Source organism: Molossus molossus, unplaced genomic scaffold (genome assembly GCF_014108415.1).
Source record: "Molossus molossus isolate mMolMol1 unplaced genomic scaffold, mMolMol1.p scaffold_m16_p_19, whole genome shotgun sequence".
NCBI classification, from domain to species: Eukaryota; Metazoa; Chordata; class Mammalia; order Chiroptera; family Molossidae; genus Molossus; species Molossus molossus.
The window spans coordinates 25,331,879-25,358,620 of NW_023425354.1; the positions used below are offsets into that span (position 1 = coordinate 25,331,879).

A 26,742-nucleotide genomic window follows, 5' to 3' on the forward strand; every position below is an offset into this window, starting at 1 on the left:
AGTTTTTTTAGCACAGTCACTACCAAATTTTTTAAACTGCTTTTTTGAAAAAGAGGCTACTACCTACTTCCCTGTCACTCAGATAGTGTTAAAGGACCCAATTTCAGTGTCATGCAAGGCAGTTCAGATGAAGTATCATGTTGGATCTGAGAATTAAATTTTAAATTGGGGGACAAATAAAAATGTAAGCTCAGAGTGCCAATTTGCCTTGGAGGTCAATTTCAGTGAGCAGTTAGTTTATATTCAGCACCACCTGGTGTGCACTGTTACTGTGTGGATTATCCTATCACAATAAACAGACTTGTTGGTTTTCTTAAACTCTAGCAAGAAAAAAAAAGCTTGCTGTGCAGGCCCTGGGCAGCCCCAAGAGAAGAAAATGAAAACTCCATGCCTAAATGTGTCCCTTCCTAGTTCATCTCCTCTCTTTGTTCAGGCCTTCCTCCTTTTCACTGCAGGGTTATTTCCTTAATCCTCCTGACCCCATCTGCAAGGTTCCATCCTGTGACACTGGAAAATCTCTCAGAGGCACCTGAGCTCGGCAAAACAATATCTTCCTTTTAGCCCACTGGGTAGTAAAGCAGTGCCAACCAGGCTTGGAGCCTCATTAGATTGACTAGGCAGAGTCAGGCCAAGTGCTGTTTATATCCACACCATAGCTTTCCCTGGAGCTCCTGGCATCAGGACCAGGATAGCTCCAAAAAGCTTCTTTGGTGTTCTTTTCTTTCTTTTTTTCCCCTTACATGGCCTTCATGAAGAGTAATTAATTATGATTTATAAGCAGTAATAACTTACAGTTTATGGATTCTAGGCACAATATAAATATTTTCCCTGAAAGCTGAGTTAGAAGAAATTCCTGTTAGAAGAAATGAGATGTAAAACAACGGCAATAGAAAGAAATATTCGAACTAAATGGTCCCAAGCACTGTCAAAAGAAGAAAGAACAGTGTAATCTATCTCTGCAATAATGGACATATAATAATAGGATCGCTTTTCAGCCCATTTCCCCATCCTGCTGGGCAAGAGTTGGCGCAAATAAGGAAAAAGAGCCAAAGGAACTGGAGGGAAAAAACCCACCAGTTATTTGTGATGCCTGGTAAACAGCTTGCGCCAAAGGATAAGGCTTTTCTGGCTCTCAAATGTGCTTTTTAAAAATTTCTATGTGTCTGGCCTCCTCCCTTGAAGCTGTGGGAGTGGAAAGGTCTAAAAATAGTCGATGAATCACGACAGATAATGTTGTGAAGCAGTTACATAAACAGCCGGCCCCGGCGCCGGGACCGGGGGTAGGAACGGAAAATATCTGGGTCAGGGTTGTCACTCCGAATAGGGTCCCCCGGAGCGGGCCTGCGGGAGGCGCGGCCGGGGAGGAGGCTTGGGCCTGCGGGCGGGGAGCAGCGGGGGAGCGGCGAGAGGGAGCCGAAGCCCCGGGACGGGCGCGGGCGGCGGCGCGAGCAGGGCGGGCGAGCCCCGCGCTCTCTCCCCATGGCCGGGAGCGGTCCGCGGCGGCGGCGGCGCTGACAGGCCCGGGGCAGGGCGGGCGGGGGCCTGGGGCCGCGGGGAAGATGAGCGCTCTCCTAGAGCAGAAGGAGCAGCAGGAGAGGCTGCGGGAGGCCGCGGCCTTGGGGGACATTCGGGAGGTGCAGAAACTGGTGGAGAGCGGGGTGGATGTGAACTCTCAAAATGAGGTCAACGGCTGGTAAGTGGGGAGCGGGGGAAGACCAGGGTCAGAGCAGCGGGCCTTGCCGTGGGGCGGTCGCCCGTGACCTCGGACGCCAATTATGGCGTGGCCTGGGGCCTCCGAGGTTGTGCGTTCTCGAGGCCAGCCCCGGTCTCCCTGTCTGGTGTCGTGGGCCGCGCTGCCTGCCGAAATCCTGGCCCACGTGGTCTTCCCCGGGCAGCGCCCACTCGACCCCTGGCTAACTTGGCCTGAGCGGTGCTGGCTATGGTTCTCACGCTAATTTGGAGTTCACCCCAGTTCAATTGTTGAATTGTTTTGCCCTAGGTGCTTTTGCAGAACACATCTGTGGAGCAAAAAGCATAAGTAACTGAGCAAATACGAATCTTATAAACTAGCACGATTTCTTTTCTCAAGACCAGAAATAAAATCACTTGCATCACTGTTCTGCTTCTCTATTGTCTCTGCAGCAGTGATTGCTGCTGCCTACAGCTGCGTGTGGAGGGAAGCCTCATTCATCTATTCTACAGTGTTTTGCTTTGTTTTCCTGTTACAGTTTCTAATAGAGAATTTGATCCAAGGCGTTAGATACCTGCCTGTAACTGATTCCTTCCCAATTAAATGAGTCATTTTGAGATGTGCTGGTGGTCAAATTTTTAGTGTTAAGGTACTGAATGTGGTATTGTCCCCTCTTCACGTTTAAATTCAGTTTTTATTTGATCCTGCCTATTTTGCTAGCTTAGAGTTAAAGTGAGTTTGCAAATGTTTTATTTTTTTTAAGTGGAATCATACATTTGCAACAGTAAGGGAGATTGGAGATGGGATCAACCCCAGAGAATAACTTGCCATAGGTCTCACAACTATTAATGTCATAGCCAGGACTAGGAACCGGTTTCCTGACTCCTCACAAATCTGTCTTCCTCCTTATCCTAAAGAAAAATGCCTGAGTAGCTGTTGAGAAAGCCAGGAAACTGGATACTGCTGTTTTGGTTTGTTTAAAAGTGTTTGCAAACAAGCTTGCTGTTAGTTCTGAGTATTGTTGGGTGGTACACAAGCTGTGAATCACTGTTCTGGCACTGGGAGGCAGTGTTGTGTAGATGAATGAGCCTGGTCGTTCCTGCAGGTTCTCCATTCCTGCCTAGCTCTTCAAACTTCCTGGAGTCACTTCATTTTCCAATTATTTTAGAAGAGTGTTGTGAGCATCTAACGAGATGAGGTATAATATAAATAGCTAACATTTGCTGAGCTTACTCAGTAGCACAAATGAGGTTCTAAGCACTTTACATGTATTGTCATTCACAACTACTCAGGGACTTAGCTTTGGTTATTCTCTCCATTTTACAGATGAGGAAACTGAGGCCCAAAAGATTAAGTACAGTAACTAGTGGAGCTGGGAAATGAGCCAACCATCGGACTCCAGACCCCAATTTTCTAACCATAGTGCCTGCCACATTATAGGTACTGTTTGAAAAAAGGAACTATAGGCCCAAGGACAGTAAACCAAGACTTTATTGCAGTTTCAGCCCCTCCCAGAAATGTGACCTTAAACCAGTCAGATTAGGAATTACCTGATCAACACTGTTGAGGTTATTTACCTAGTAAGAGTCCTGCTGCTCCCAAAGAAAAATGCACTTGCCTGGGGAAAAAAGATCCATTCTTGCCATATGCCCATAACTTTCTTGTCCCGCTCAATTTCTGCCTATAAAGACCTTTCATTTTGTACAGCTTGGAGCGCCCTTCTATTTGCTAGATGGGATGCTGCCCGATTCATGAATTATTTAATAAGGTCAATTAGATCTTCAAATTTACTCAGTTGAATTTTGTTTGTTTTTTAACGGTGTTTAGTTAATGTAAGTTGAATCTGAAGTAACCTGAAGAGGCTTCTCATAGATTTATTGGGACAGATACCTAAAAGGCACCTTAAATTCAATGCATTAAAGATTGAACTCCTGGTCTGCTTTCATCCCCTAACTGGCTCCAGCCCTGCTCCTCGGTGTCCTCCTCATCTAAACACCTGAGGTGCTCAGGCCAGAGAACCCTCAGTGCTAACCTTGTTTCTGGTCTTTCCCTCACCCCACATCCAGTCAATCAGCTAATTCTGCCAGACCCACCTTCAGCTATAGTCAGAATCTGACCACTTCTTACTGGCTCTACCACTACGCATCTGGCACAGAGCCACCCTCATTCTGTCACCTGGATCATTGCAGTAGCCTCCTAACTAGTCTCCTTGCTTCTGCCCTTATCCCCAACAATCTTTTTCAACATAGCAGCCAGAGGGATCCTAACTTAAAGCGTAATTTGGATCATTTCACTCTGCTCAGAACCCTCTGATGGCTCCCATCTCACTCTAAGTAAGAGCCCACAGAGTCCTACAGTTTCTACTCCTGTCTCTTTTTTTTTTTTTTTTTTTTTTTTTTTTTTTAATCCTCATCCGAGGACATTTTTCCATTTTTTGTACAGATAGAGTAGGAGGAAGAGAGAGGAAGAGAGAGAGAGAGAGAAACATCGATGTGAAAGGGACACATCGAGTGGCTGCCACCCGCACGACCAACCAGGGCCGGGGACAAACTGCAACCGAGGTACATGCCCTTAGCGGGAACCGAACCCGGGTCTCTCCGGACCGCAGGCGGACGCTCTAACCGCTGAGCCAAACCGGCCAGGGCACTACTCCTGTCTCTTGATCCTCCCTCCTTACCTCTATGCCTCATCTCTGGATTTCTCACCTTGCTTTCTGTATTCTGCTCCCCTGGCCTTGCTTTTCCTGAAACATCAGGCACAACCCTGATTCAAGGCCTTTGTGTTTTCTCTTCCATCTAAAATGTGTTTGCTCCTTCACCTCCTTTAGGTCTTAGCTTAGATGTGACCTTGGTGAGCCTTTCTTTGGCCCTCAATTTAAAATTGCACCATGCCTCTCCCCTACCTCTGTTATCCCCTAATTCCTTTCCTTGCTTTATTGCCCCTATAACACTTAATAACAATACTTCATAACCACCAACCATACTATTTGTTTTGCTTATTTATTTACTGGCTGCCTCAGTTTCTTTATCTGGAAAATGGAGGGAACTTTGATAATAGTACTTAATTCATGGGTTGTTTAGAGGATTAAATAAGTTAATATATGTATTGCTTTGAGACCAGTGTCCAGCATGTAAAGCATTATATCTGTGTTTATTTTATAAGCAGTGTGCTGGATAATGGGGTATAAAGATTAGCCTCAAAAAGCTTACTCTCTAGCATAGAAAAGCAGAATGGTTACTGCTTTCGTTCTTAGTTGCTCAGTAACCACAATTTCAGCACTGATGAATGATGCCCAGGGCTTCTGGTCTGAAATACTTCCCAGCATTAATAGGATATTCTGACTGCAAATTTAAAGCTTAGAGAGCTAAAGTTCAAAGATAGAACTCCCACATCAACTATAATTTAAGTGTCATGCACACCCCTTGGCTTTAAGGAACAAGTATAATGGCTCAGGAAGAATTTGAAAATATTGCCTGGTTGCAGTGGCTCTGAGTTATGACTGCTCAGAGCCACACAGGTCTGGACTGTAAATGATGATCAGTCAGGGCGCAGGGCTGTGGGATGGGAGCCGTGTTGACTTAACCCCATTTTACATGGTGATACTTTAGTTAGTTGCTTTGTCCCATAGTATCTCAAACCCACGGGCAGTAAATTACCTCCTTCACTCTCAAGCTTGTCATGAACAAGTTTGTCATGATTTACTATTAGCAAGTGAGCACTTATTTCCAAAAGGGAACATATTTTTCTCATCATGCTTTATTCATTCTTTTTTTAAAAAAATAGTTTAACCTAACTTATATATAAATTAATTTCAGAGACAGGAAGGGAGGAGGGAGTGATAGAAACATCAATGAGAGAGAAACATGGATCGGCTGCCTCCTGCATGCCCCCAATCAGAGATTGAGCCCACAACCCGGTCATGAGCCTTGACTGAGAATTGGACCCGTGACCTCCCTGTGCATGGGATGGACAACAATTAACCAATTGAGGCACACCAGCTGGGCAGCTCCATTCTTGAGTGCTCACTTATTATAATTACTTACTCTCCAAGCCTATGCTATAGACATCTGCACACAAACACACTGTTGGCTGCAGTTTGCCCAGAGTCAAGGATGCATTTTATCCTTCCACTTCTAGCAATATCTATCTTGTCTTGGTTCACTCATTCAGCAAATACTAATTAAGCACCTGTATGCCCAAACAGATTCTTCCTTATCTTCATGGAGCTTATGTTGTAGAAGTCTAGATCAAGACTCTTTCCTTATTTTTCCCAAATTGACAGTCACTTTGTCATAGAGTGTACCTGAAAAGCACTTGACTAGTCTAATTTTAATGAATAATATTCTAGAATGTCACTCTGAAACATCAGTGGTGTTGCTCCCAGCCAGTCAGATAAGCTAGCATTCTGTAAGTCATAAATGTCAGGGTACCCAGCTTTTTCCTGGAACCAAATGAACTTTCTAGATATTCTATCTCCCAGGTGAGTGACCTAATTCTCACTATTGAACATATCTTCTATTCTTTTTATTTTTTTGATCCTCACCCCAAGATATTTTTCTGTTTATCTTCAGATAGAGTGGGAGGGAGAGAAAGGGAGAGAGAGAGAGAAACTTCGATGTGAGAGGGACACATCGACTGATTGCCTACTGCATGACCCTGACCAGGGCCGAGGATGAACTGCAACCGAGGTATGTGCCCTTGGCCGGAATCGAACCCATGACTCATTGGTCCATGGGCCAATGCTCTACTGCTGAGCCAAACGACTATTCTTTTATATATATTTATTGATTTTAGAGAGAGAGGAAGGGAGACGTGGAGGAGGGGGAGAGAGAAACAGAGAGAGAGAGAAACACTGAAGTGAGAGAGAAACATTGATCAGTTGCCTCCTGTACATACCCTGATCAGCAATCAAACCTGCAACCTGGATATGTGTCCTGACTGGGAATTGAACCGGCCACCTTTCAGTGCATAGATGACGCTCAACTGAGCCACATAGGCCAGGGCATATATATTCTATTCTTTATCATACCTGTATTTGCTTATATGCTCTAAAGATATTTATCTCAGTTCAGCCCTGGCTGGTTTGGCTCAGCGGTTAGAGCGTCAGCCTGCGGTCCAGAGAGACCCAGGTTCGGTTCCCGCTAAGGGCACGGACCTCGGTTGCAGTTTGTCTCCGGCCCTGGTTGGTCGTGCGGGTGGCAGCCACTCGATGTGTCCCTTTCATGTCAATGTTTCTCTCTCTCTTCTTCTCCCTCCCACTCTGTCTGAACAAAAAATGGAAAAATGTCCTCGGGTGAGGATACAAAAAAAAAAAGATTTATCTCAGTTCAATTAGAGAGTTAGTAAATGAGGACATTTGAAAACAGTGGGAAAAAGTCTTTTCCTTCCATAATATCATACAGCTTTGATAACTGGGGATGAATTTAGTAGCTCTGAATCCTTTCATTTCTGTTAACATGGAGCTCTGGCTGGTTTGGCTCAGCAGTTAGAGAGTCGACCTGCAGTCCAGAGAGATCCGGGTTCAGTTCCCGCTAAGGGCATGTACTTAGGTTGCAGTTTGTCCCCGGCCCTGGTTGGGTCGTGTGGGTGGCAACCACTCAATGTGTCCCTTTCATGTCGATGTTTCTCTCTCTCCCTCCCACTCTATCTGAACAAAAAATGGAAAAATGTCCTCGGGTGAGGATAAAAAAAAAAAAAGGATGGAGTTTTTGCTGGCATGCTAATTATATGTCTATACAGTGTTAAAATAATAGCCCTTCAGTGTGTGCATAACCTCTATGTGCACAATATTAGTTAGTTTTACTTAAATGAGTCTAGTATGGTAGAAGAGTTCTTGAAATTGTGGTGGTTGATACACATTTTTAAGATGCCTTAGGAATGAAAGTCTGTGCGGGGCTTTACATTTAAGCAGATGAGGGTATGTTTGTAGCCTTCTGGAGAGAAAAAGAGAAGCCAACTTTTTAAAAAATGGGAATTTGGAAACGTTTTTTGGTGTGTGTGTGAGTGTAAAGGAAAGAAAAAGAAGAAAAGGGAGCAAGCAACTGAGATTCAGACAGGAATATTCTCTATATTACTACTAATAATTTTAATAGCAGAGCAAGCTTGTAGATAAGAGATGGTTATTGGCCTGGTAATATTTAATCTTCAAGTAATATCTGATACATATAAAGCAAGTTTCCATAGTCCCTAAAAAGGAATGTGGCACCATAAAGATATATTTCAAAGGGATTGTGACAATCTAATGAGCAACACTGATAGACTAACACTCAGCAATACCATTAGTTATCCAGCCAGCCAGCCAGCCTGTCAGCCTTCTGGAAGCCATTGAAATTAAAGCTCCCAGAGAAATTAGTTTCTCCCAAGGGCCAGAAATGAAATTTAAAAATAAATTTGAAGCATACTAAATATTTTGATCATCTGCTTTCTGTAAAGAAAAGTTGAGATTACCAGCCTGGTTTCCTGGTTCCAGCTGAAATCTTGCATATATTTTATTTATTAACATGTAGAATTTGAAATCCCAAATCACCTCTCCTCTTTTTAAATCACTCTTTTTTCCCCTTTTTTTTGGGACAGGACCTGTTTACACTGGGCATGTAAACGCAATCATAGTCAGGTGGTCTCTTACTTGTTAAAATCGGGAGCTGACAAAGAGATTCTTACCACAAAAGGAGAAATGCCGGTTCAATTAACATCAAGGAGAGAAATAAAAACGATGATGGGAGGTGAGTCTGTGTTTTGGGGCAGCTTTTGATTTTATCAAACTAATTTAAGACTTGTGGTATTATTGGCTGCATTCTTGATGCCATTCAAACAGCCAGTCTGTTTCTAAAAGCAAAGACTGTATTACTGTGCCAAGATAGTAATTCTGTGTTGTTTCTGGAAAGGTAGGCATCATAAGGTTTTATTTTTTTAATCTGTAAAATTTAAGATGATAAAAATGGTCATCATAAACATAATGAAATATTCTTTTTCTCCTGACTTAAAGAGGCACTAAATACTGACCAGAGTATTTGTCATATACCAAAGAACACTAGCTTTCACAAGACACTCTTTTCTTGGTAATTTTTAAAGGACTATGTAAAGATTCTGTGTTTTCTTTTTTTTTTTTAAGTGGAAGATGATGACAATGGTGACAACCTCCCTCAGATGAAGAAGGAGTCAGAACTGCCCTTTGTTCCCAATTATTTGGCCAACCCAGCCTTCCCTTTTATCTATACCCCTGTGGCAGAGGATTCGGCCCAGCTACAGAACGGGGGCCCCTCCACACCTTCCGCATCACCCCCTGGAGATGGCTCTCCTCCATTGCTCCCCACTGGGGAACCTCCCCTACTAGGGGCCTTTCCACGAGACCACACCTCTTTGGCACTGGTTCAAAATGGGGATGTGTCTGCCCCCTCTGCTATACTCAGAACACCCGAAAGCACAAAACCAGGTCCTGTTTGTCAGCCTCCAGTGAGTCAGAGCCGATCTCTGTTCTCTTCTGTTCCGTCCAAGCCACCAGTGTCTCTGGAGCCTCAAAATGGGACATTTACAGGACCAGCGCCCGCATTCCAGCCATTTTTCTTTACTGGAGCATTTCCATTCAATATGCAAGGTAACTCCTCATCAGCAACCGCCTCTGCAAACAGGCAGAGGATCCAGAGGGCTAGTGCTTCACTTCCTGGTTTTCTGCGGGTGGGATTTATTTATTTTGAGTACAATTAAAGATTTACAGAAAACTTGCAAGACTAGTACAAGGAACGCTCTTTATTTAGATTCACAAATTATTTACCTTTTGCCCTTTTACCCTGAACTGCTTAAGTATGTATTTCTTAAGAACAAGGATAGTCTTTTATATACTTATCCACAGTACTGATCAAATTTAGGAAGTGTAACCTTGATATATAATACTGTTCTATAATCCATAGTACATATTTAAATCTTGACACTTGTCTCAACAATGCCCTTTATAGCTATCTTTACTCCCTCCACCCCTGCCCCCTGCCCAGGGTCACCCATAACATTTAGTTGTCATGTTGGTTTAATCTCCTTTAATCTGGAACATTTTCTCAGTCTTTATCATTTTGGACCTCAATATTTTTAGAGTACAGGTCAATTATTTTGTAGAATATGATTTTCATTATTTATTAGTTGGTGTTCTACTGTAAAGGGCTTTCCCTTCTCCTCCATTTATGTATCAGTATGAACTCAGAGGTTCTTGTTTGCTTCATTGGGTTATAATCCATCACTATTAGTTTAAATTATGCCACATTTGTACAGAGGGAGCTTCTTCAAGCCAGTTCTCGTGTCTCTTGGACATGTCCCATCCTTCTTGGAGAACTACCTTACTTTCTTGTACAGCAAGATGTTTACTCCCAGAGCCAAAACTCCTCCTTTATTAATGTGTACTGTATTCAAATCATAATTAGACTTTAATTTTTATTAGTAGCTTTTTGCCCTTTTACTGTGTTTAATAAAGGAATTGCATATTCCATAAACACCTTTAGATCCAAAATTGGTCACCCTTTTTAGAGTAATCCACGTACCGTATCTTGCCCATGATTCTTTTCAGTGCTCTTCTCCTTTCCTTGCTTATGTGCAGCTTGACTCCCAAACCCATTCTTAAGCCTTTACCTCCCTAGTTCCAGCAGCAGAAATAAATTATCCTCTATACAGTTGTGAGGGTTGTGCCCTCCCCAGCCCACCTCCACCCCGCTCTGTACTTCTGAAGCACACACAGACTTAGAAGTAGAGAGGACAGTGCAGGAAGCTGTGCCAGCAGAACCGGGACTGGGCTCGAGCAAATCTTGCCGATGGTGCCTAGTTTCTCTCATTGGGTGGCACAGACGTGAGTGAGTACAGCCATCTTCTGGAAAAGATCTTACATTACATGGGCTGATTATGCCAGAACCACTCATTAACATTTTCCCCTTTTTTTTCCCCAGAGCTAGTACTCAAAGTAAGGATTCAAAACCCATCTCTTCGAGAAAATGATTTTATTGAAATTGAACTGGACCGACAGGAGCTCACCTACCAAGAATTGCTCAGAGTGAGTTGCTGTGAGCTAGGTGTTAATCCAGATCAAGTGGAGAAGATCAGAAAGTTACCCAATACTCTGGTAAGAAAGGTAAGGAAAGGTCTGTCAAGCATGGGTGGTTGGTTGCTTTTTTGCATTTGGAAAAGACCCAGTCTCCTTCTTGGTTATATGAGTCATAGTTGAAGAATAAAAAGATAATAGAAAAAGAACAAAGGGTGGTTTTCCAAATACAATCATTGAGCTTTCTTTCCCTCTACTGGGTCTATAGGGACATTGGCCTTTCTGAAAGTCGTAGGATACCAGAGAGAATTTTCTGAATTACCATTCACACGTATCTGTTTTCAGTTGTTTCTGTAGTGATCTAAAAGGATTACCTTAGTGCACTATCAGAATGAGGTTAAATTATAGGGCAAACCCACATAGATACATGTGTGGTCCTCCCAACATCTCTGGGTTTTTGGAACATCAGGCTTCTGGCTTCTCAGAGCACCTGAATAAAACTGATTCCTGCATTGCCTCTCCCTTCATGGTGTGCTCATCCTGTAGCAGCTGCTGATAAGGGCGTCTACTTTTCCAACCTGGCTCACACCCCTGGGGACATTCCTACGCTGTCACTGACAGCCTGCCATGGGGATTTTTTCTTTTTTTTTCCTTCAGGCTTTAAAATGAGCCAAGATACTGGTATCAACTCAACACAGCATACCAAATATATAGAGACAAGTGGCTCCTCTTAATCTGATTAACCTATTTTTGTTTTAGGACAAAGATGTTGCTCGACTCCAAGATTTCCAAGAGCTGGAACTGGTTCTAACAATAAGTGAAAATAATTTTCTGTTCAGAAATGCTGCATCCACACTGACTGAAAGGCCTTGCTACAACAGGAGAGCTTCAAAACTGACTTACTAGTGCAGCAGGGACTTCTGTCACTGAGTATCATGACAGTGCGTGTCACCTCTGGGCCAAGGACAAGCCATTGATCTAAATGCCTTGGATGCTGGAGGGCCCCTGGTGCCACTGATAGTGTACACTAACATTATTCTGCCAAGGTAGGAAGCCCCCGACCCCCACGCAGCGGTGCCACTCTTCCAAGCCTCTTGGTGCACAATAAATCTATTGCTCGAAGCTGTGAACAGTGGAGAAGTGGTATGGAGAGGCAGAGCCGACGGTTCTGTATTCCAGTGTTTTACGTGCAGAATGTAAGACAGTTGTCTAAGCAGAAGCTGGGAGAGCGGAGCCTATTTCTAGCCATTCCTGTTGACAGTGCTCCTGAAGGGCCAGGATGCGCTTTTCTTGGTATTGCATGCTCACAACTCTCCTGAAATGTGAACTGATGGGAAAGCGCAGGTACTAGACAAATGGGTTTCAGTGTGACTTGTGGCTGTGAGGTTTCATATAACATATTTATAAATGTTACTCAGGTTAAAAGTATTTAAGAATACAGTTACCTAATTGTAAATATGCTGTTAACCAAAAGAGCTTCCCCTCCCCCACATTTTGCTTTGTAAACACTCATGACTGCTTTTCTGTCTCTAGTCAGCCATTGCCTAGCCCTAGACAGTCATCTCTGCATTAACTCCCCTGTGTGGTCACTAGAGGGCTCTCCGATGCCTTCCAAAAGAGCAACCACTTTTTTTTTATAAACTGAAATGATTCCTGCCATCTCTGTGTTTAATTGCACCATATGAGAAGAGCACAAACATTGCCTGTCCATGTTCTCCACTTTCATTTTCCACTAGAAATGAAAAGCAATTTTTGAGACTGAATCTGTAGCTGTTTTAAAGGTTATTGTGGGAAACTGAGCTAAAGGAGTTAGAATATTTATTTTTGTATCAAAGATAAAGGTTATTTTGAAATTATTAGAATTTTTACACAATTCTGAAATCTGTTGCTTTTTTTAAACAAATTGTTTGATCTTAGGGATCCCCCATGACCCCCATCAATCCATTATCCCTAACAAAGTCAATCGTGAGTCTACCAGACTTTGTTCTGGAAAAAACACACAGCTGATTAAACTCTTGAACATGGCATAAAAATTTTTTAAAAGAATGCATTCAAGAATTCTTTTCCTTCCCTCCAGTGTCATTCATGTGAAAAGAAACGCCACAGTCTTGTTGAAACAAAAAGCTTAACTTGAGAGATAAGAATGAGCACAGAGTCAGGAGAGCAGGGTTTGGGGCCAGCTGTTGAAGAGCATCTCTGCTGTCTTAAGAAGATTTTTCCCCATAGTGCCTATAGTTTCCAAAGAAACTTAACTTCCTAACTGTTAATTTTGTTGGAACACGATTGAGAGAGAATGTGCAGAAAATGTCAGTGGAAGAGAATGTGGTGCTAAGATGACAGCCTCCTGCTGCTGCCCAAATGCTGAGCTGAGGTTGAGGTGTTTGCAAGGCCAGCTTCATGGAGTCACGCTGTTCAGTGACTAAACTGTATTCCAGCATTTACTGATGGTGACTTACCCTTGTCCAGTGTTTGCATGGCAGAGTAAAGGTTACTTATTAATCCCTTTCTCTGAAGTACTTTAAAAAAGAAACCTCCCTTGTGTTTCAACCAATCAGAAGCTAGTTTATCTAGACATAGTAATCTTTCCCCCACTTTCCTTTAAAAAAGTTTAATGATAAAATTAAGATTAGTTCTGTCCTAGAGAAAATAAATTCAGTATTAATTCATGTCTAAATCACTGGGGTTAAATCTCTTCTAGCAATTAGAGATTCAGAAGCAGGGGAGGCCCTTGGCTGGGAGGTGGTCTGCAGAGGAGTAGTCCAGGCCATTTCCAGGGCTTACGGAACAGAGGGAGCCAGGGGCTTGGCAGCTCAGATGAGAGATGGACCGCACACCGGTCTCTCTTCTGTATAAAGTCCTCTGTGGTCCAGTGACTCCTAGGTATGGCCGTCGGATAAGACTGCACAGTTGCTGGTAGGTGAGTTTAAAGTCTTAATCTATGCATTCAGAGAAATATTTTTATATGCTTTGTGTAATTTATAACAAAGATTTTTTTTTAGTTTTGTTAACTGTGAATTCACCCCACCTCTCCACTGCATATTTAAAGCATGTGTTCATACTGTGGGCAAACACTCACTGAAGATAATTTTCTTTGTGCATTGCTGACTGTTCAAATATAACAAGTATTATTAAAATTAAATATTGACTGACCGAGCCCATATTCTTTAATTTTGGCCTCCTAAACAGCAGTATACTTCCTTTTTTTTTATCCTCACCCGAGGATATTTTTCCATTGATTTTCAGATGGGTGTGTGTGGGGGGGGGAGAAACATCAATGTGAGATAGACACATTGATTATTTTCCTCCCTCATGACCCTGACCAGGGCCGGGGATCGAACCTGCAACCAAGGTACATGCCTTTGATTAGAATCGGACCCGTGACTCTTTGGTCTGTGGGCCAGCAATCTAACCACTGAGCCAAACTGGCCAGGGCAACTGCTCTATACTTCTAATCATAGAGTTTCAAATTGTTGGACAGTCTGCTCTGGAGGAAGAATGGGAGGACCGGTGTCCCCCCGTCCCCAGCCTCCTCCGTGCTGCTGCTGTGGTGCTCGTGCCCGTCAGTGGCACCGGAGACATATCTGTGCGGTGTCTTTCCTCCTAGTTCACAGCAGTCAGCTTCATTTCCCCGGAGTAGCTGAGCCAGCTAGATGGGGGTCATCCTCTATTAACCACGTTTTCTGATTATCCTATTTACTTCACACAACTGAGCCTCTCCTTTGGGCTGTCAGCACCTGTCAGGGCCTCAATGCGCTCAGAAGCAAGCTCCCCAGACAGAAGAGGGAAATACAGCTTTACACCTTCAGATCCTCAGCTGAGAAGGATGCTGAATGAAGCTGTGTTTCTGTTGGTTTAGGCAGCTAGAGCCTCACAGAGCAGACGTCATGCCAAATTGATCTAATAAATCAGGGAGCATAGCAGAGACCTTCTCTTAGCACCAACCAGAGGAAGAATAATTTGGGCATTTGTGCTTTCATACTTGCTTTATCAAGGATGGAAGTCTTCTTCCATACACTCATAAACATCCTGGGCCAAAAGAGCCTGCCAAAAAAAAAAATGTAATTAACCTTTAACAAATGGTCCTGCAGCACAGGCTGACCCAATGCAGGGAGCAAAACCAGACCAAGGGAACCATCGACACACCTACTGCAAACCATCACCCATCAGTCACATCACGCCCAGAATGAGGACATGAAAGGGGAGACCAGAAAACTTGGGTAACAAAGAGGAGAGATCCGTTCCAAATATAAGGTCTTGCATACAGACTGACCCGCAGAAAATAAATCACTGGCTTGCTCAAGAAAGCAGTTATTTCACCCGTCCTGTCATTTACCAGCCTGGGACTGTCAAGGCAGGGGCAGCCTCTGGGCTGCCCTGTGCTCCTCTCACATTCAGCTTCAGCCGAACTGAGGGGGCCGAAGGACTCGGAGGCCTCACTGGTTATGGGGACCTGTCTCGAACGGACTTCTAAAGAGGGAGGAATTAAAGCACCGGGCACCTTCCAGCCCCTAGAGAAGCAGGCTTGGAGGTCCGAGGGAGGACAGAAACGTGGAGGTGTTCACACAGCTTTCCCAAGAGGCCTCGGGTCAGCTTTCAGGAGCTTTATTTCTCACCTTTTTATAGTATCTGCAGAGCAGAGCAGGAACTACTGGCGAGGACCCAGTGAATTTTGGCTGTGAAGACAACATTTCCAGCCCAAAGCTCTTGGGTCTGAAGCCTTCAGATAATTCTAACCATGTAGATGGATAATAAAGTCTACCTCCGCTCCCCCCCTTCCTCCCTGCCTCCTCCAGAGGTCCTAACCCCCACACCTGTGGCTGGGCAGAGAAAGCTTACATCGGGGTGTGTGTGTGTGTGTGTGTGTGTGTGTGTGTGTGTGACTGACCACGCAGCTTCATTTCACCAGTGCAGCACTTTTAATGGATTCAGGCCAGCACTCCCGAGTACAGGACTCAGTTCTCAGGGACGGCCTGCCCTGGCAATCTTCTGGAAAAAGCTTTATTTAAAAAAAAACAACACTTCAGAATATAAAATATGAGAAATCATCCAGGGATAGGGAGGTCATTCCATGAAACGACTGCGAGCAGTATAGTGGGAAAAGAACAAGAGACTGGGAATCAGGAGACCCAGGACTGGTCTGAACTTGGCCTTATACCATCTGTGACCTTGGGCGTGTCGGGCACCTTTGGGCCTCACTTCCTCATCTAAAGCATTTAGCTCGGTTACCCTGTGAAGAGCCTCACAGGAGCAGAAATCTAGCATTTGCTGTCAGGTTTATTCTGCAGACATATTTGGTGTCCTTTCCCTTTCTGAAGAAAACCAGGAACGACCAGGAGGAAATCCCAGGAATATATTTTAGGCAAGTCCAGCGTCTCTGGCCATCCCGTAGAAGATGCCTCTGGCTGCAATGAGGTTGGTCGGAGAATCAAATTCAGCTACTGTCCCTTTGTCTAAGACGAGGACCCTAGACAGAGAAAAGAAGCGGTCAGGTCTCTGTCAGCCCGGACCTGGCCTCGCAGCCCAGCCTCGCCCTTCTGGGTACTGCTTAGGCCCTGCAGTGACATGCCAACTCTCCCACTGTAGCCAACCCACCCAACACAGCTGCGATGCCACATTTGCACACTTGCAAGGCTGGTTATTTTAGCCTCTCCGTTTGCTCTCCTAGCAGATAAGGCAGTTTCTAGGATCAAACACAAGGTTCCTATTCATCTCTTTTGGTCAGAGCTCCAAAAACCTTCCCTAATGAGCCTTTCTTCTGGCCAGGGTCACAGGACTATGCATGGGGGAGCCACGGGCCTGTGCGCTGGGCCCTGTGTACTTCCCTCTGCTTTGTGCCAACTCACAAAGGCACACGGCGGGAAACCGGGCTGCAATGAGCCCTGACACTGGAATCTGGGGCTTTGGCTGCAAATCTGGCCGCTGCCGATGGGTGGATCTCCCCCCGCCCACACACAACCGTCAGACCTGGGCCCGGGATAATCACAGGGTGCACCTAGTACAGGGCCGACAGGCTGGCTCCTAGGGTGAGGCAGGAGTGGAAAAGGCTCTTCTAAGCCTGGGGAGATGCCTCTGGATGGGAGGGTATAGACTGTACTCTGTTTCCCCAGCTATGGGGCACCCAGAAACATGTCCCGGGAAGGAGTGTGTCTGTGGGCATCACTGCCTGGCCACTTCCCATACTGGAGCCCAGGAGACTGCCCTCTCCCTTCAGGGGCTTCTCATTGCACTTCAGGTATGTGATGCTTTACCATGGTCCTAGAAAGGCAGCAGAGTGGGGTCTGTCTCTCTCTTCCTCATCTTGGTTCTACTGCCATCTTCACTTTTTGCACCCTGGCTCATGTGCCTTCCTACCTCAGGGCCTTTGCATGTGTTGCATCCTTGGCCTGACATTTTCAGTTTCCTCCCTACCCTATCTCTTCCCCTGCTTCCCAACTCCTACTCATCCTGTAGGGCCTGGCTGGGGCTTCCCTTCCTTAGGAGAGAAAGTGTCCTGGCTGCCCTGGGTAAACTGCCCCCCGCCCCACCCCGCTCCTCCGGACCCCTGCTTCCTTCCTGAAGGCTCTGATTACATGTTCAGTGGCATGATTATTTGATTCATTTCTGTCAGCCCCGCTAGAATGAATAACTTCCCACTCCCAAGGTTAGTTTGAGCCTTCTCCCCTCAGGGCTGCTGGTGAAAACCATTTTCCGTTAGGTCTCAAAACAGGTACTCTAAGCCAGCCCTGTCCCTTATCTGGACCCAGCGCCCAGTACTTTCTGCCCACCCTCCCTTCTCTTCTTCCAGTGGGGTCCTGGATGGGAATGGGGGTTGGGGTGGGGTAGGGATGGAACAGACAGACCATAGCATAGGGCATCCGTAGCTCGGTGCCCAAGCCCCTGGGGGCTGTGTGGGAACACTTCTGAAAGAGGGACAACAGCTGCCCATTGCCCTGTCCATGGCACCGTCTTCGCCTTCCCACACCCCGTGGGCATTGGTTCTGTGAATGAAGGTCTGTCCACGTACTTGCACCATCCTCCTTCAGCAGAGATTTGTGGCTGAGTCCTGCCTCCTCTCCTTCATTCCGAGTGACCATTTCCCTGAGGGGCCAGCCTGCGGAGCCAGCACCAGCTCACTTCCATGAGGCTTGAGTCACTCAGACCCTCCCCTTGTCCTCCAGCACCACACTTTGACATTGGGCACAGTGAAGGAATAGGTCACAGTCTTTCCTTTTGGCTGAGTGAGCTGCCTCTCTAAAGAAGCCATAAGATTCCAAGGACAAGGCCTCCTTCCTAATCCTCTGACGAAATGGTACTAGGGAGAATTACAGTAAGGAGCTGGGGAGGAAACCAACATTTCCCAGGATCTCCTGCACTCGGGACGCTTTACTTCATTGACTCTTGCTATAACCCTGAGAGACAGAGGTTCAGGAAGGTGCATCGAATTGCCCAAGGTCACACATCCAGATAACCTCCCCAGTGGCCCAGGTGACCCTACCACGGCCCTCCCTGCTTGGGTTCTGGTGCCCCACCTGGTGTAGTCCATGATGGTGTTGAGCCGATGTGCAATGGTCAACACCGTGCAGGTCTCAAACTGGGTGCGGATGGTCGCCTGGATGAGGTCGTCGGTCTCCAGGTCAATGGCAGCTGTGGCCTCGTCTAAAACCAGGATTCGGCTCTTGCGAAGGAGGGCTCGGGCCAGGCACATGAGCTGCCGCTGACCCACACTAGGAATGGGGAAGGCAGACATCTCAAACTGGGCACCCTCAACCTGCCCCCAGGCCTCACTCTCCAAACTGTCTCTATCTCTGTTCCTACCCAACAGCCCAGGACTGGCTTTCTGTCTAACCTCTTTCATTTCTACCTCAGCCCTGTCCTCCAGGACCGGGAGTCAGAGTCAAGGTCTGGACACCGCAGGATTAGTGAGGGGCCTTGAGGGTAGAACCCGTACTCAACAACACTAAGACCTCCAGTCTGTCTCTGGCACCCGCCTCTTCTTTCTCTGCTTTCTTTCTTTTTTTTTTTTTAAACCATCATTTGAGGACATTTTTGCATTCATCTTCAGATAGAACGGGAGGGAAAAAGGGAGGAAGAGAGAGAGAGAAACATCGATGTGAGAGAGACCCATCGAGTGGCTGCCACCCACACAACCTCAATGGGGGCCAGGGACAAATTGCAACCAAGGTAAGTGCCCTTAGTGGGAAACGAACCCGGGTCTCTCTGGTCCGCGGGCCAACGCTCTAAGCACTGAACCAAACCAGCCAGGGCTTTCTTTGCTTTCTTGCCCCACCTTACTCCTCAACTAGTGCCATGATGTTTCTCTGCTTCACTCTATCAGTCATTTACACCTTAGTAAGAATACACTTAAATGGCTCTTCCTGGATATTTGCACACATATGCCATCTTGCTGAGCCTAATATCACACAATTCAGACAGTCATCTCCTGCTCCCATGGGAAATACAGGCCAGGGCTATGGGAACAAGGAAGGAGAAGGGCAGGGAAAGACCCGGGGACTCCCCATCTGGTCACTGGGAAAGTGGAGGAGGGACAAGATGCATATCTTCAAACTCTTACCTTAGAAGCCAGAGCTGGTGAACAACGACAGGCTGTGTTCCCAACTACAGAGGCTGTAGCACCCCCACACCCAAGGACAAATACCTCAGCTCTTCCCAAAGGGGTGAGTCACCACAGCCCAAGTGAAGGCCAGGCTCTCTCCCTGGCCCATTCCCGCAACTAATGAAGGTTTTGGCAGCAGAATGAGCCACCAGATAGAATTCAGGACTGATTTATGGCGGGACTGGCACAAGATACAGGTTATGCTTAAAGCAGCTACAAGCTCAGCGAGGGAGGAGGGGAGCCCATTTCTGTCTTAGATGCTGATGTACCTAGGGACGGAGGGGATGCTCTGGGGGAGGTGCTGATGGAAGGCAGGAACAGGAGGATGGGCCAAAAAATAATTCTGGGGTGCAGCATCTGGAAGCTCAGGTTTGTCTGCAGCTACCCCCAACACAGCTGTAAAAGTGAAAGTCCATTAAATGCACACGTAGTCTTACAAGGCTGCCTGGGGAGACAGGGGTGTCCTGTGGTGGCTATAATGCAGCAAAACAAGGTTTGGGACAAAGCCCCACTGTCCTGAGTTCCTGCCTCTCCCCTGCTGGCTGAGCAGCTTTGAACAAATAATTTTATACTTTGGAGCCTCATTTCTGGCCCACAGGACTGTAGTCAAGATTAAACGAGATAGTGGGGACCTCAGTGTTTTGAGCACCACTAAGTGCTGGGCAAATGTAAAGGAGTTTTGCTTTTGTTTCTGAGGTCTGGCGAGAGTCCTTGGGTATGGACCAAGTAGAATAATAAGAATAGATAGGAACAGCTAAATTCCTCAGGAATGTGTGTATATATAGATTAAGTGCCTTCTATTTAATCACAATGACCCTAAGACTACTCTGTCCACATGGTAGCCACTGGCCACCTAGGACTATTGAGCACTTGAAGTGTGGCAAGTTGGAACTAGGATGTGCTCTAAATGTAAACATACACATGGGATTTCAAACGTAGTGCAAAAATATATAAAACGCCCGAATAACTTCTATGTCAATTACATGGTGAAAAGCTAATCCTTTTGATACATTGGGCTTGATAAAATACACTATTAAAATTTATTTCACCTGTTTTCTTTTTCTTTTTAAATGTGGCTACTAGAAAACGTTTTAATTACGCACACGTGGCTCACATTATATTTTTATTTTTTTAATCCTCACCCCAGGATATTTTCCCATTTATCTCAGATAGAGCGGGAGCGAGCGAGCGAGAAAGAGAGAGAGAAACATGGATATGAGAGGGACACATCGACTGGCTGCCTCCTACATGACGCCGACCAGGGCTGGGTACCAAAGGTGCGTGCCCTTGATCGGAATCGAACCCACAGCTCTGGTCTGTGGGCTGACGCTCTAACTGCTGAGCTAAACCGGCCAGGGCTCACTTTATATTTGTATTGGGAAGCGCGGTACAAAGAGCTGTGGGACTGTTATTATTTCCATTTTAGAGTGAAAGTAAAGGAGGCACAGAGAGCTTAAGCAACTTGCCCAAAATCGCACAGCTAACAAGGTATGGGACTCTCAAGCCTTTAGATTCAGTAAGAAGAGATTGCTGGCTCTCCTTGATGCACAGCAAGAGGCTGGGGATATAAAATCTAGGGCTACAAGAAAGCCAAGATGGGCCTGGAAAGCTGACTTTGCCCGTTCCTAAACGACAGACGAGATTGCATCCATCTTGGAAAATATCTGTGCTTTGCCTAAAGCACTGTAGGTTCCTCTGGCCTGCTCCCCGGCCAGTATGGCGCTGAAAACCTATAGGACAAGACTGAACAGGGCTTCGGAATCTCCCAGACCTGGTTCGTATCCCAGGCATACCTTTTCCCAGCTATGTGATCTGGGGCCTGCCTCAGTTTCCTCATTTTTCAAGTGGGACCATGGACCACCTCTAGGGCTATGGGAGGAGTCGGTGAGATGGTTCCCCATGCCTGGCACACAGAATGTGTGCAAGACAGACAATGCCTCCCAAGTGTGCCCAGGCTGAGAGGGAGTGGGGAGGCTGGAGGGACTGGCCTGGACCCGCTGCCATTTGACACTAGCTCCCCTAGCTCCGCAGGTGCTGTTACCTGAGGTTCTCCCCTCCCTCGGAGCACTGGAAGTCCAGGCCTGCAGGCTGGGAGCTCACAAATGTGTGCAGGTGGGACAGCTCCAAGGCCCGCCAGATGTCTTCCTCTGAGTAATTGCCGAAGGGGTCCAGGTTCATACGCAGGGTCCCCGAGAACAGGACAGGGTCCTGGGAACACAACAAGGTCTTAAATGGAGGCGACTTGGGCCCCATAAGGAGCCAGGGGCCCCAGAACCAGGAACAAAGACAGGGGTTTGCGGTGGCAGCATTCCCACTCTGCCCCCGGCCCTCCAGGAGGGAGGCAATGGCCAAGGAAATAGAAAATGCCTGTAGGGATGTGATAAACCTCAGCTTTGCCAATTACAAAGTCCTCCGCTAAAGCAGAGTCTTGAGCGCTAATCTGACTCCAAAGTGTCCAGTCAGCAGAAAAAATATCCCAGAGGAGCCAGAAAAAGTGAAATGCAATTTGGAGCTGGGAAACAACGAAGCTGGGGCAGAATGCCTCAGGAATGGGATGCTCCAGGACTCCTAGGGTCCTGGCCCCACTTGCTGGCTGAGGAGGTTGCAGGACAAGGACACATCTGACCCTTCCAAATCCATAACAGGTGGCCGCTCTGTGACTCCTCCTGCTGCCTAACTCTCTCGCCTTACGGACAGAGGTCTCAGTCTGGGACCTCAAGCTACAGAATAGGGGTGGGGTCTGCCCCCAGGGTCATTGGCCAGTGCGACCAGTCCACGTCCGATTCATACCTGGGGGATGATGGTCAGCTGAGAACGCAGGTCATGGAGTCCGATGTCTGCCACGTTGAGGCCGTCGATGAGGATTTCACCCTCTGCGGCCTCAAGGATGCGGAACAGGCACAGGGTCATGGACGATTTGCCAGCCCCAGTACGGCCCACGATTCCCACCTGGTGGTGTGGGGAGGGCAGTCAGAAGGAGGCAGAGAGGTCACTGGGGACATCTCCTGGACTCCCCTAGAGAGGCCAAGCAGACATCTGGGATGGAGCACCTGCTCTCCCAAAGACCCCCTCTCCCCACGAGGAGTATAGCCACGTCCCAGGCACAAACCCACACACACCTTCTCACCACCTTTCACGTGCAGACTCAGGCCCCTCAGCACCAGATCCAGGCCTGGCCGGTAGCGCACAGAGTAATTCCGGAACTCCACCTCGCCCTGGGTGGGCCAGCCTGCAGGAGGGCGGCTGCCCTCCACCACCCAGGGGGCCTGGCGTGAGGGGAAGATGAATAAGAGTGGGGACCTGTGTGAATGTGCAGGTCACACCCATGAAGCCAGCCTCGCTTGGGGGCAGGGAGAGCCAGACTGTCAGCGGTCAAAAAGCAAAGCAACCAGTCCAGACCTCCCTTTCTCAGGGAGGTGTCAAGAGAATGAGCAGCAGGGTTGGGGGGGGTGGGTCAGAATTTTTTAGGATATGGAGACAGGAGCATGTGTATAGACAGGGGAAATGGGAATGCTAGACACAAAGAGGGAGGATTTGAAGATCCCAGCAAGTGGGGGGTGATGGAGGATGCCCTACCCCCGGAAGGCAGGGGTAGATGGGGCCACAGGAGCAGGAGAGGTCCGGCTGGCAGGAGCAGGTGGGGTGGCGGCTCAGTGGAGACTGACAGGCCAGAGCTCCAGTCACAGAAGCCATGACTTCCAAGGAGTCATCTCAGCTGCATGTCACTGACAGGTTGAATTAGATGAGAACAGAAAAGTGCCCCCTAGGTTTGGAACCAGGGAGGTCACTGGTGAGCGGTTTCAGTGGAGTGATTGGGCCAGAAACCAGACAGATGAGCTAAACGATGACAAGGAGAGCGTGTGTAGACCACATTTTAATTATTTTTTTATCCTCACCTGAGGACATTTTTCCATTTTTTATTCAGATAGAGTGGGAGGGAGAGAGAGGAAGAGAGAGCAAAACATCGACGTGAAAGGGACACATCGAGTGGCTGCCACCCGCATGACCCAACCAGGGCCGGGGACAAGCTGCAACCGAGGTACGTGCCCTTAGCGGGAACTGAACCCGGGTCTCTGTGGACTTCAGGCCAATGCTCTAACCGCTGAGCCAAACCGGCCAGGGCTAGACCATATTTTAAAACAAGCTTCAGGACAAAGAAGAGCAGAGAAATGGGGCAATAGGGCGTAGGAGAAGGGGAGGGTCGGCTTGTATGTCTAGAATGGAAGATATGATAGCATCTTTTAGCACGTGGATGGGAATCATCCAAGAGAGGGCGGAAGACGGACGATGCAGGAGGTGGAGGGTACCACGAGGAAGTGAAGTCCTTGAGTGGCCGTGTGAGAAAGTGTGTGCGTGGACGGGACTTTGAAACCAGGAGGGATGTTTCCTATCACAAGACAAAGGAAGAGTGTGAAAGGGCCACGGCAGGTCTGAAAGAAGGTTGAGGGAATTCACATCTTATCACCTGTTTTCTCATTGACATTGACATGTCAGGCGAGGTGGATGGCGGGGCACAAGGAAGGAGACGCGGGGGTTTGAGGAAAGAAGGTCCAAACAGATCTTTCTGAAAGTGGGAACACGTGGAGAAGTGAAATACCCAGCATGGGGTGTGGTTAGAAATTTGAAGTGAAATCAGAGATTTTCTCCTGCACGTTTTAACTGCCGAGTGCCGGTATGGGGAAGGCGAACAGGGGGGCTCGCTGGGGTGGGGTTTTGTGGGTGAGTACAAGGGACTTGGGAGCACTGGTGTTGGTGGAACATAGCATCCAGGCCAGATGAGCTGATGGACAGAGGGACAAAGGCAGGTCACGGGTTTGGGACTCCCGGTGAAGACAAAGTGCTGTGATAGCAGAGGGCTTGGAATACGCGAGCTGGGAGGGATGGGAAGGATGGTCTAAAAGAGGGATGCTTGCCCTGGCTGGTTTGGCTCAGCGGTTAGAGTGTCGACCTGCGGTCCAGAGAGACCCGGGTTCGGTTCCCGCTAAGGGCACGTGCCTCGGTTGCAGTTTGTCCCCGGCCCTGGTTGGGTCGTGCGGGTGGCAACCACTCGATGTGTCCCTTTCACGTCAATGTTTCTATCTCTCTCTCCCCCCCCACTCTATCTGAACAAAAAATGGAAAAATGTCCTTGGATAAGGATTGAAAAAAGAAGAAAGAGATGCTTGACACAGAGATCTCAGGGATGGTGCAGCCCCTGGGCATGAAGAGGTGTGGGGTGCGACCATGGGAGGGCATGATGCAGAAATCTGGACGTCCCAGTAGAGGACGACTCCCTTTCCCCCAACAAAGGGCAGGCTGCCCCACCACTGCTCCTTCAGCCAGGCTGGTGTCCGTGGCCAGATGCTCACCTTCCCTGATCATCCCAGCCGAATGATCATCTTTGGGTGCCTCACCCCTGAGCTCTGGTCTTCCACCCCACCACCCGGCACTATGTCTTACCTCTCCCACTACATCAGAATCTGTTTAAGGGCGGACCCTGTCTTGCTCTCTACACCTCCTAGCAAAGCCCTCTGGTTGATGCTCAATAAGGGCTGAATGGATAAATTAATAAATGAAGAGCCACCTGAGTCACTGGCTTTGGGGTACAGTGATGGCAGCTACCAAGCACCCTTCCCCAGCTATTCCAGACTCCCCCCACCCTAGGCTCATCCCGGTACCCACCTCAGTCTCTGTCTTGGAGTACTCCTTGACTCTCTCCACAGCCACAATATTAGACTCCAAGTCTGATAACATTCGTACCATCCAGTTCAGAGAAAACGTCACCTGGCCAAAGAGACTGGGTCATAAATAGGGTGGTCTCTTCTCCCCCCACAAAGGCTTTGGGAGGAATGCAGACTCCTTGATTATGCTCCTATCCCATCAATGACCCAGGTGGGCCTGGGCAAGTCCATAGCTCTGATACCCAGGGCTCCAATCACCACTGTACCTCAGGCAGTGACAATGCAGACTTAATCAAGGGCCACCTAGGCCAGAGTTTCCCAAACATTAATATGTACAAGAAAGAGTTCCCAGAGAACCTTGCTTCTGACTCAGCAGGTCTGTGGAGGAACCTGAGATTCTGCATTTCTAACAAGCTCCCAGCTGATGTTGACCCAGTTGGTCCTTGGACCATACTTTGTGTAGCAAGGAGTCTTGACAGACATCCAGGATCCTGAGCCCCATCCTGGGCCATTGCACCAGAATCCACATTTTCACAAGATCTGCAGGTGATTCATGTGCACAGTAAAGTTTGAGAAGATTGATCTGTCGGCATTGTCCTTTGTTTACCAAAGCTTTCAAGACTTGAGCCACCTGAGGCATTGAAATGTGATTTGCTTCACAAAATTCCAGTTGCCGTTAGTGACCTGCCCCGCTTCCAGCCCAGTACTTCCCTGCCCCGGGAACCGTCAGGTGCACCTTCTAGATCTTGTGCACAGGTGGGACACATTCTGGTTGTGTTTAGGGGCCAAGCTCCAAGATAATTTCTCCAACACCCCAAGGTGGAGCATCTCCTCTGGGTTCACACAACATTTTGTTCCTCCTCTACCAAGACCTGCTCACCCAGCAACAATCCTCTGCTGGGGGGGGGGGGGGGTGTATCTCTCCAGGCTCGACTGCGACCTGACAATCCTGGAGAGCAGAACCTGGGCTGGACCCCACACTGGGCAGAGCGAGGTGCTCAGGAGATGCTTGTGACTGACACCTGTGTGGCCTCTGCCCCAGTGGTGGTGGTCCTGCCCCGGGGCCCGGACCCCTGCATACCTGTAGGGCATAGGACACAGAAAGGCCCACCATCCCTGGGCTCAGGCTGCTCCTCCCAATCACAGCAAAGAGCGCAGCAAAGAGCACAACACAGTTCCCCATGAATTCCACTCGGACCCCCAGCCACCTGCAGGGATCAGACAAGGAGGAGCTGGGGCAGGTGCAGGAAGGGGCAGTTTTCTGCTTAAAGGGAAAAAGGCTAGGACCCTGAGCACCAGGGTCTCTCCTGCAGAGACCCTAATGGGAGCTCCTGGAGGAGCAGCGGGTGGGGGGCGGGGAGGCTTCTGACCTGTTGGAGAAGATGCTGGGGTAGCAGCTCCTCAGGTTGGTGTCCACCTTAGCATCACTGATGGCCTCAAAGTCCTGGCTGCGGCCATAGGCTCTGATGACGCTGGAGCCGGTCACCGTTTCCGAAAAGTGCGAGTAAATGGGCGAGCGGCTGACAGATTCCAGTCGCTTCAGTTGCCGGGATGTGGCCACATAGAAGCGCTGGTGGAGGGGATGGAGGGTGGAGAAAGAGCTTGGGGTCAGGACCGTGGAACCCCGACTCAGTCCTGCATACTCTCTGAACCATCTGGACCCCTCCAGCCATCCCCACTCCTCCAGGAAATCTTACTCCCTTCTCTTGCCCCAAAGAACCTAAGACTTGGGGTCCTGATCTGGCTCCTGGAACTCCTTCCCCCCTTTCCCTCCGCTCAGCTCA

General features: G+C 47.8%; 2 protein-coding genes across 2 annotated transcripts in view; one reads left to right on the plus strand and one right to left on the minus strand.

The window, feature by feature from the left end:
* Nucleotides 1-1,559: 1,559 nt before the first annotated feature.
* On the plus strand, nucleotides 1,560-13,839 carry ANKRD40 (ankyrin repeat domain 40). Its single transcript, XM_036269603.1, has 5 exons — nucleotides 1,560-1,693; nucleotides 8,264-8,412; nucleotides 8,802-9,284; nucleotides 10,615-10,796; nucleotides 11,466-13,839. Exons 1-5 carry the CDS (start codon nucleotides 1,560-1,562, stop codon nucleotides 11,610-11,612), a joined length of 1,095 nt encoding a protein of 364 aa, XP_036125496.1. The 3' UTR covers nucleotides 11,613-13,839.
* Nucleotides 13,840-15,758: 1,919 nt separating this feature from the next.
* Nucleotides 15,759-26,742, minus strand: part of ABCC3 (ATP binding cassette subfamily C member 3) — a 34,218-nt gene continuing 23,234 nt past the window's right edge. The window contains exons 24-31 of the mRNA XM_036268398.1: nucleotides 26,329-26,528; nucleotides 26,040-26,166; nucleotides 24,960-25,061; nucleotides 22,419-22,565; nucleotides 22,090-22,248; nucleotides 21,341-21,507; nucleotides 18,215-18,409; nucleotides 15,759-16,170 (exon numbers count right to left, since the gene is read on the minus strand). Of these exons, the coding sequence (XP_036124291.1) occupies nucleotides 16,062-16,170; nucleotides 18,215-18,409; nucleotides 21,341-21,507; nucleotides 22,090-22,248; nucleotides 22,419-22,565; nucleotides 24,960-25,061; nucleotides 26,040-26,166; nucleotides 26,329-26,528 (1,206 nt within the window). The 3' untranslated portion in view covers nucleotides 15,759-16,061. The remainder of the gene's footprint in view (nucleotides 16,171-18,214; nucleotides 18,410-21,340; nucleotides 21,508-22,089; nucleotides 22,249-22,418; nucleotides 22,566-24,959; nucleotides 25,062-26,039; nucleotides 26,167-26,328; nucleotides 26,529-26,742) is intronic.

Excerpts from the sequence above, each read along its gene's own strand:
- ANKRD40 (XM_036269603.1), top strand. The coding sequence starts at position 1,560 with ATGAGCGCTCTCCTAGAGCAGAAGGAGCAGCAGGAGAGGCTGCGGGAG. Across the intron at positions 9,285-10,614 it reads ATTTCCATTCAATATGCAAG|AGCTAGTACTCAAAGTAAGG; the intron begins GTAACTCCTCAT and ends TTTTTTCCCCAG. Across the intron at positions 10,797-11,465 it reads CCAATACTCTGGTAAGAAAG|GACAAAGATGTTGCTCGACT; the intron begins GTAAGGAAAGGT and ends TTTTTGTTTTAG.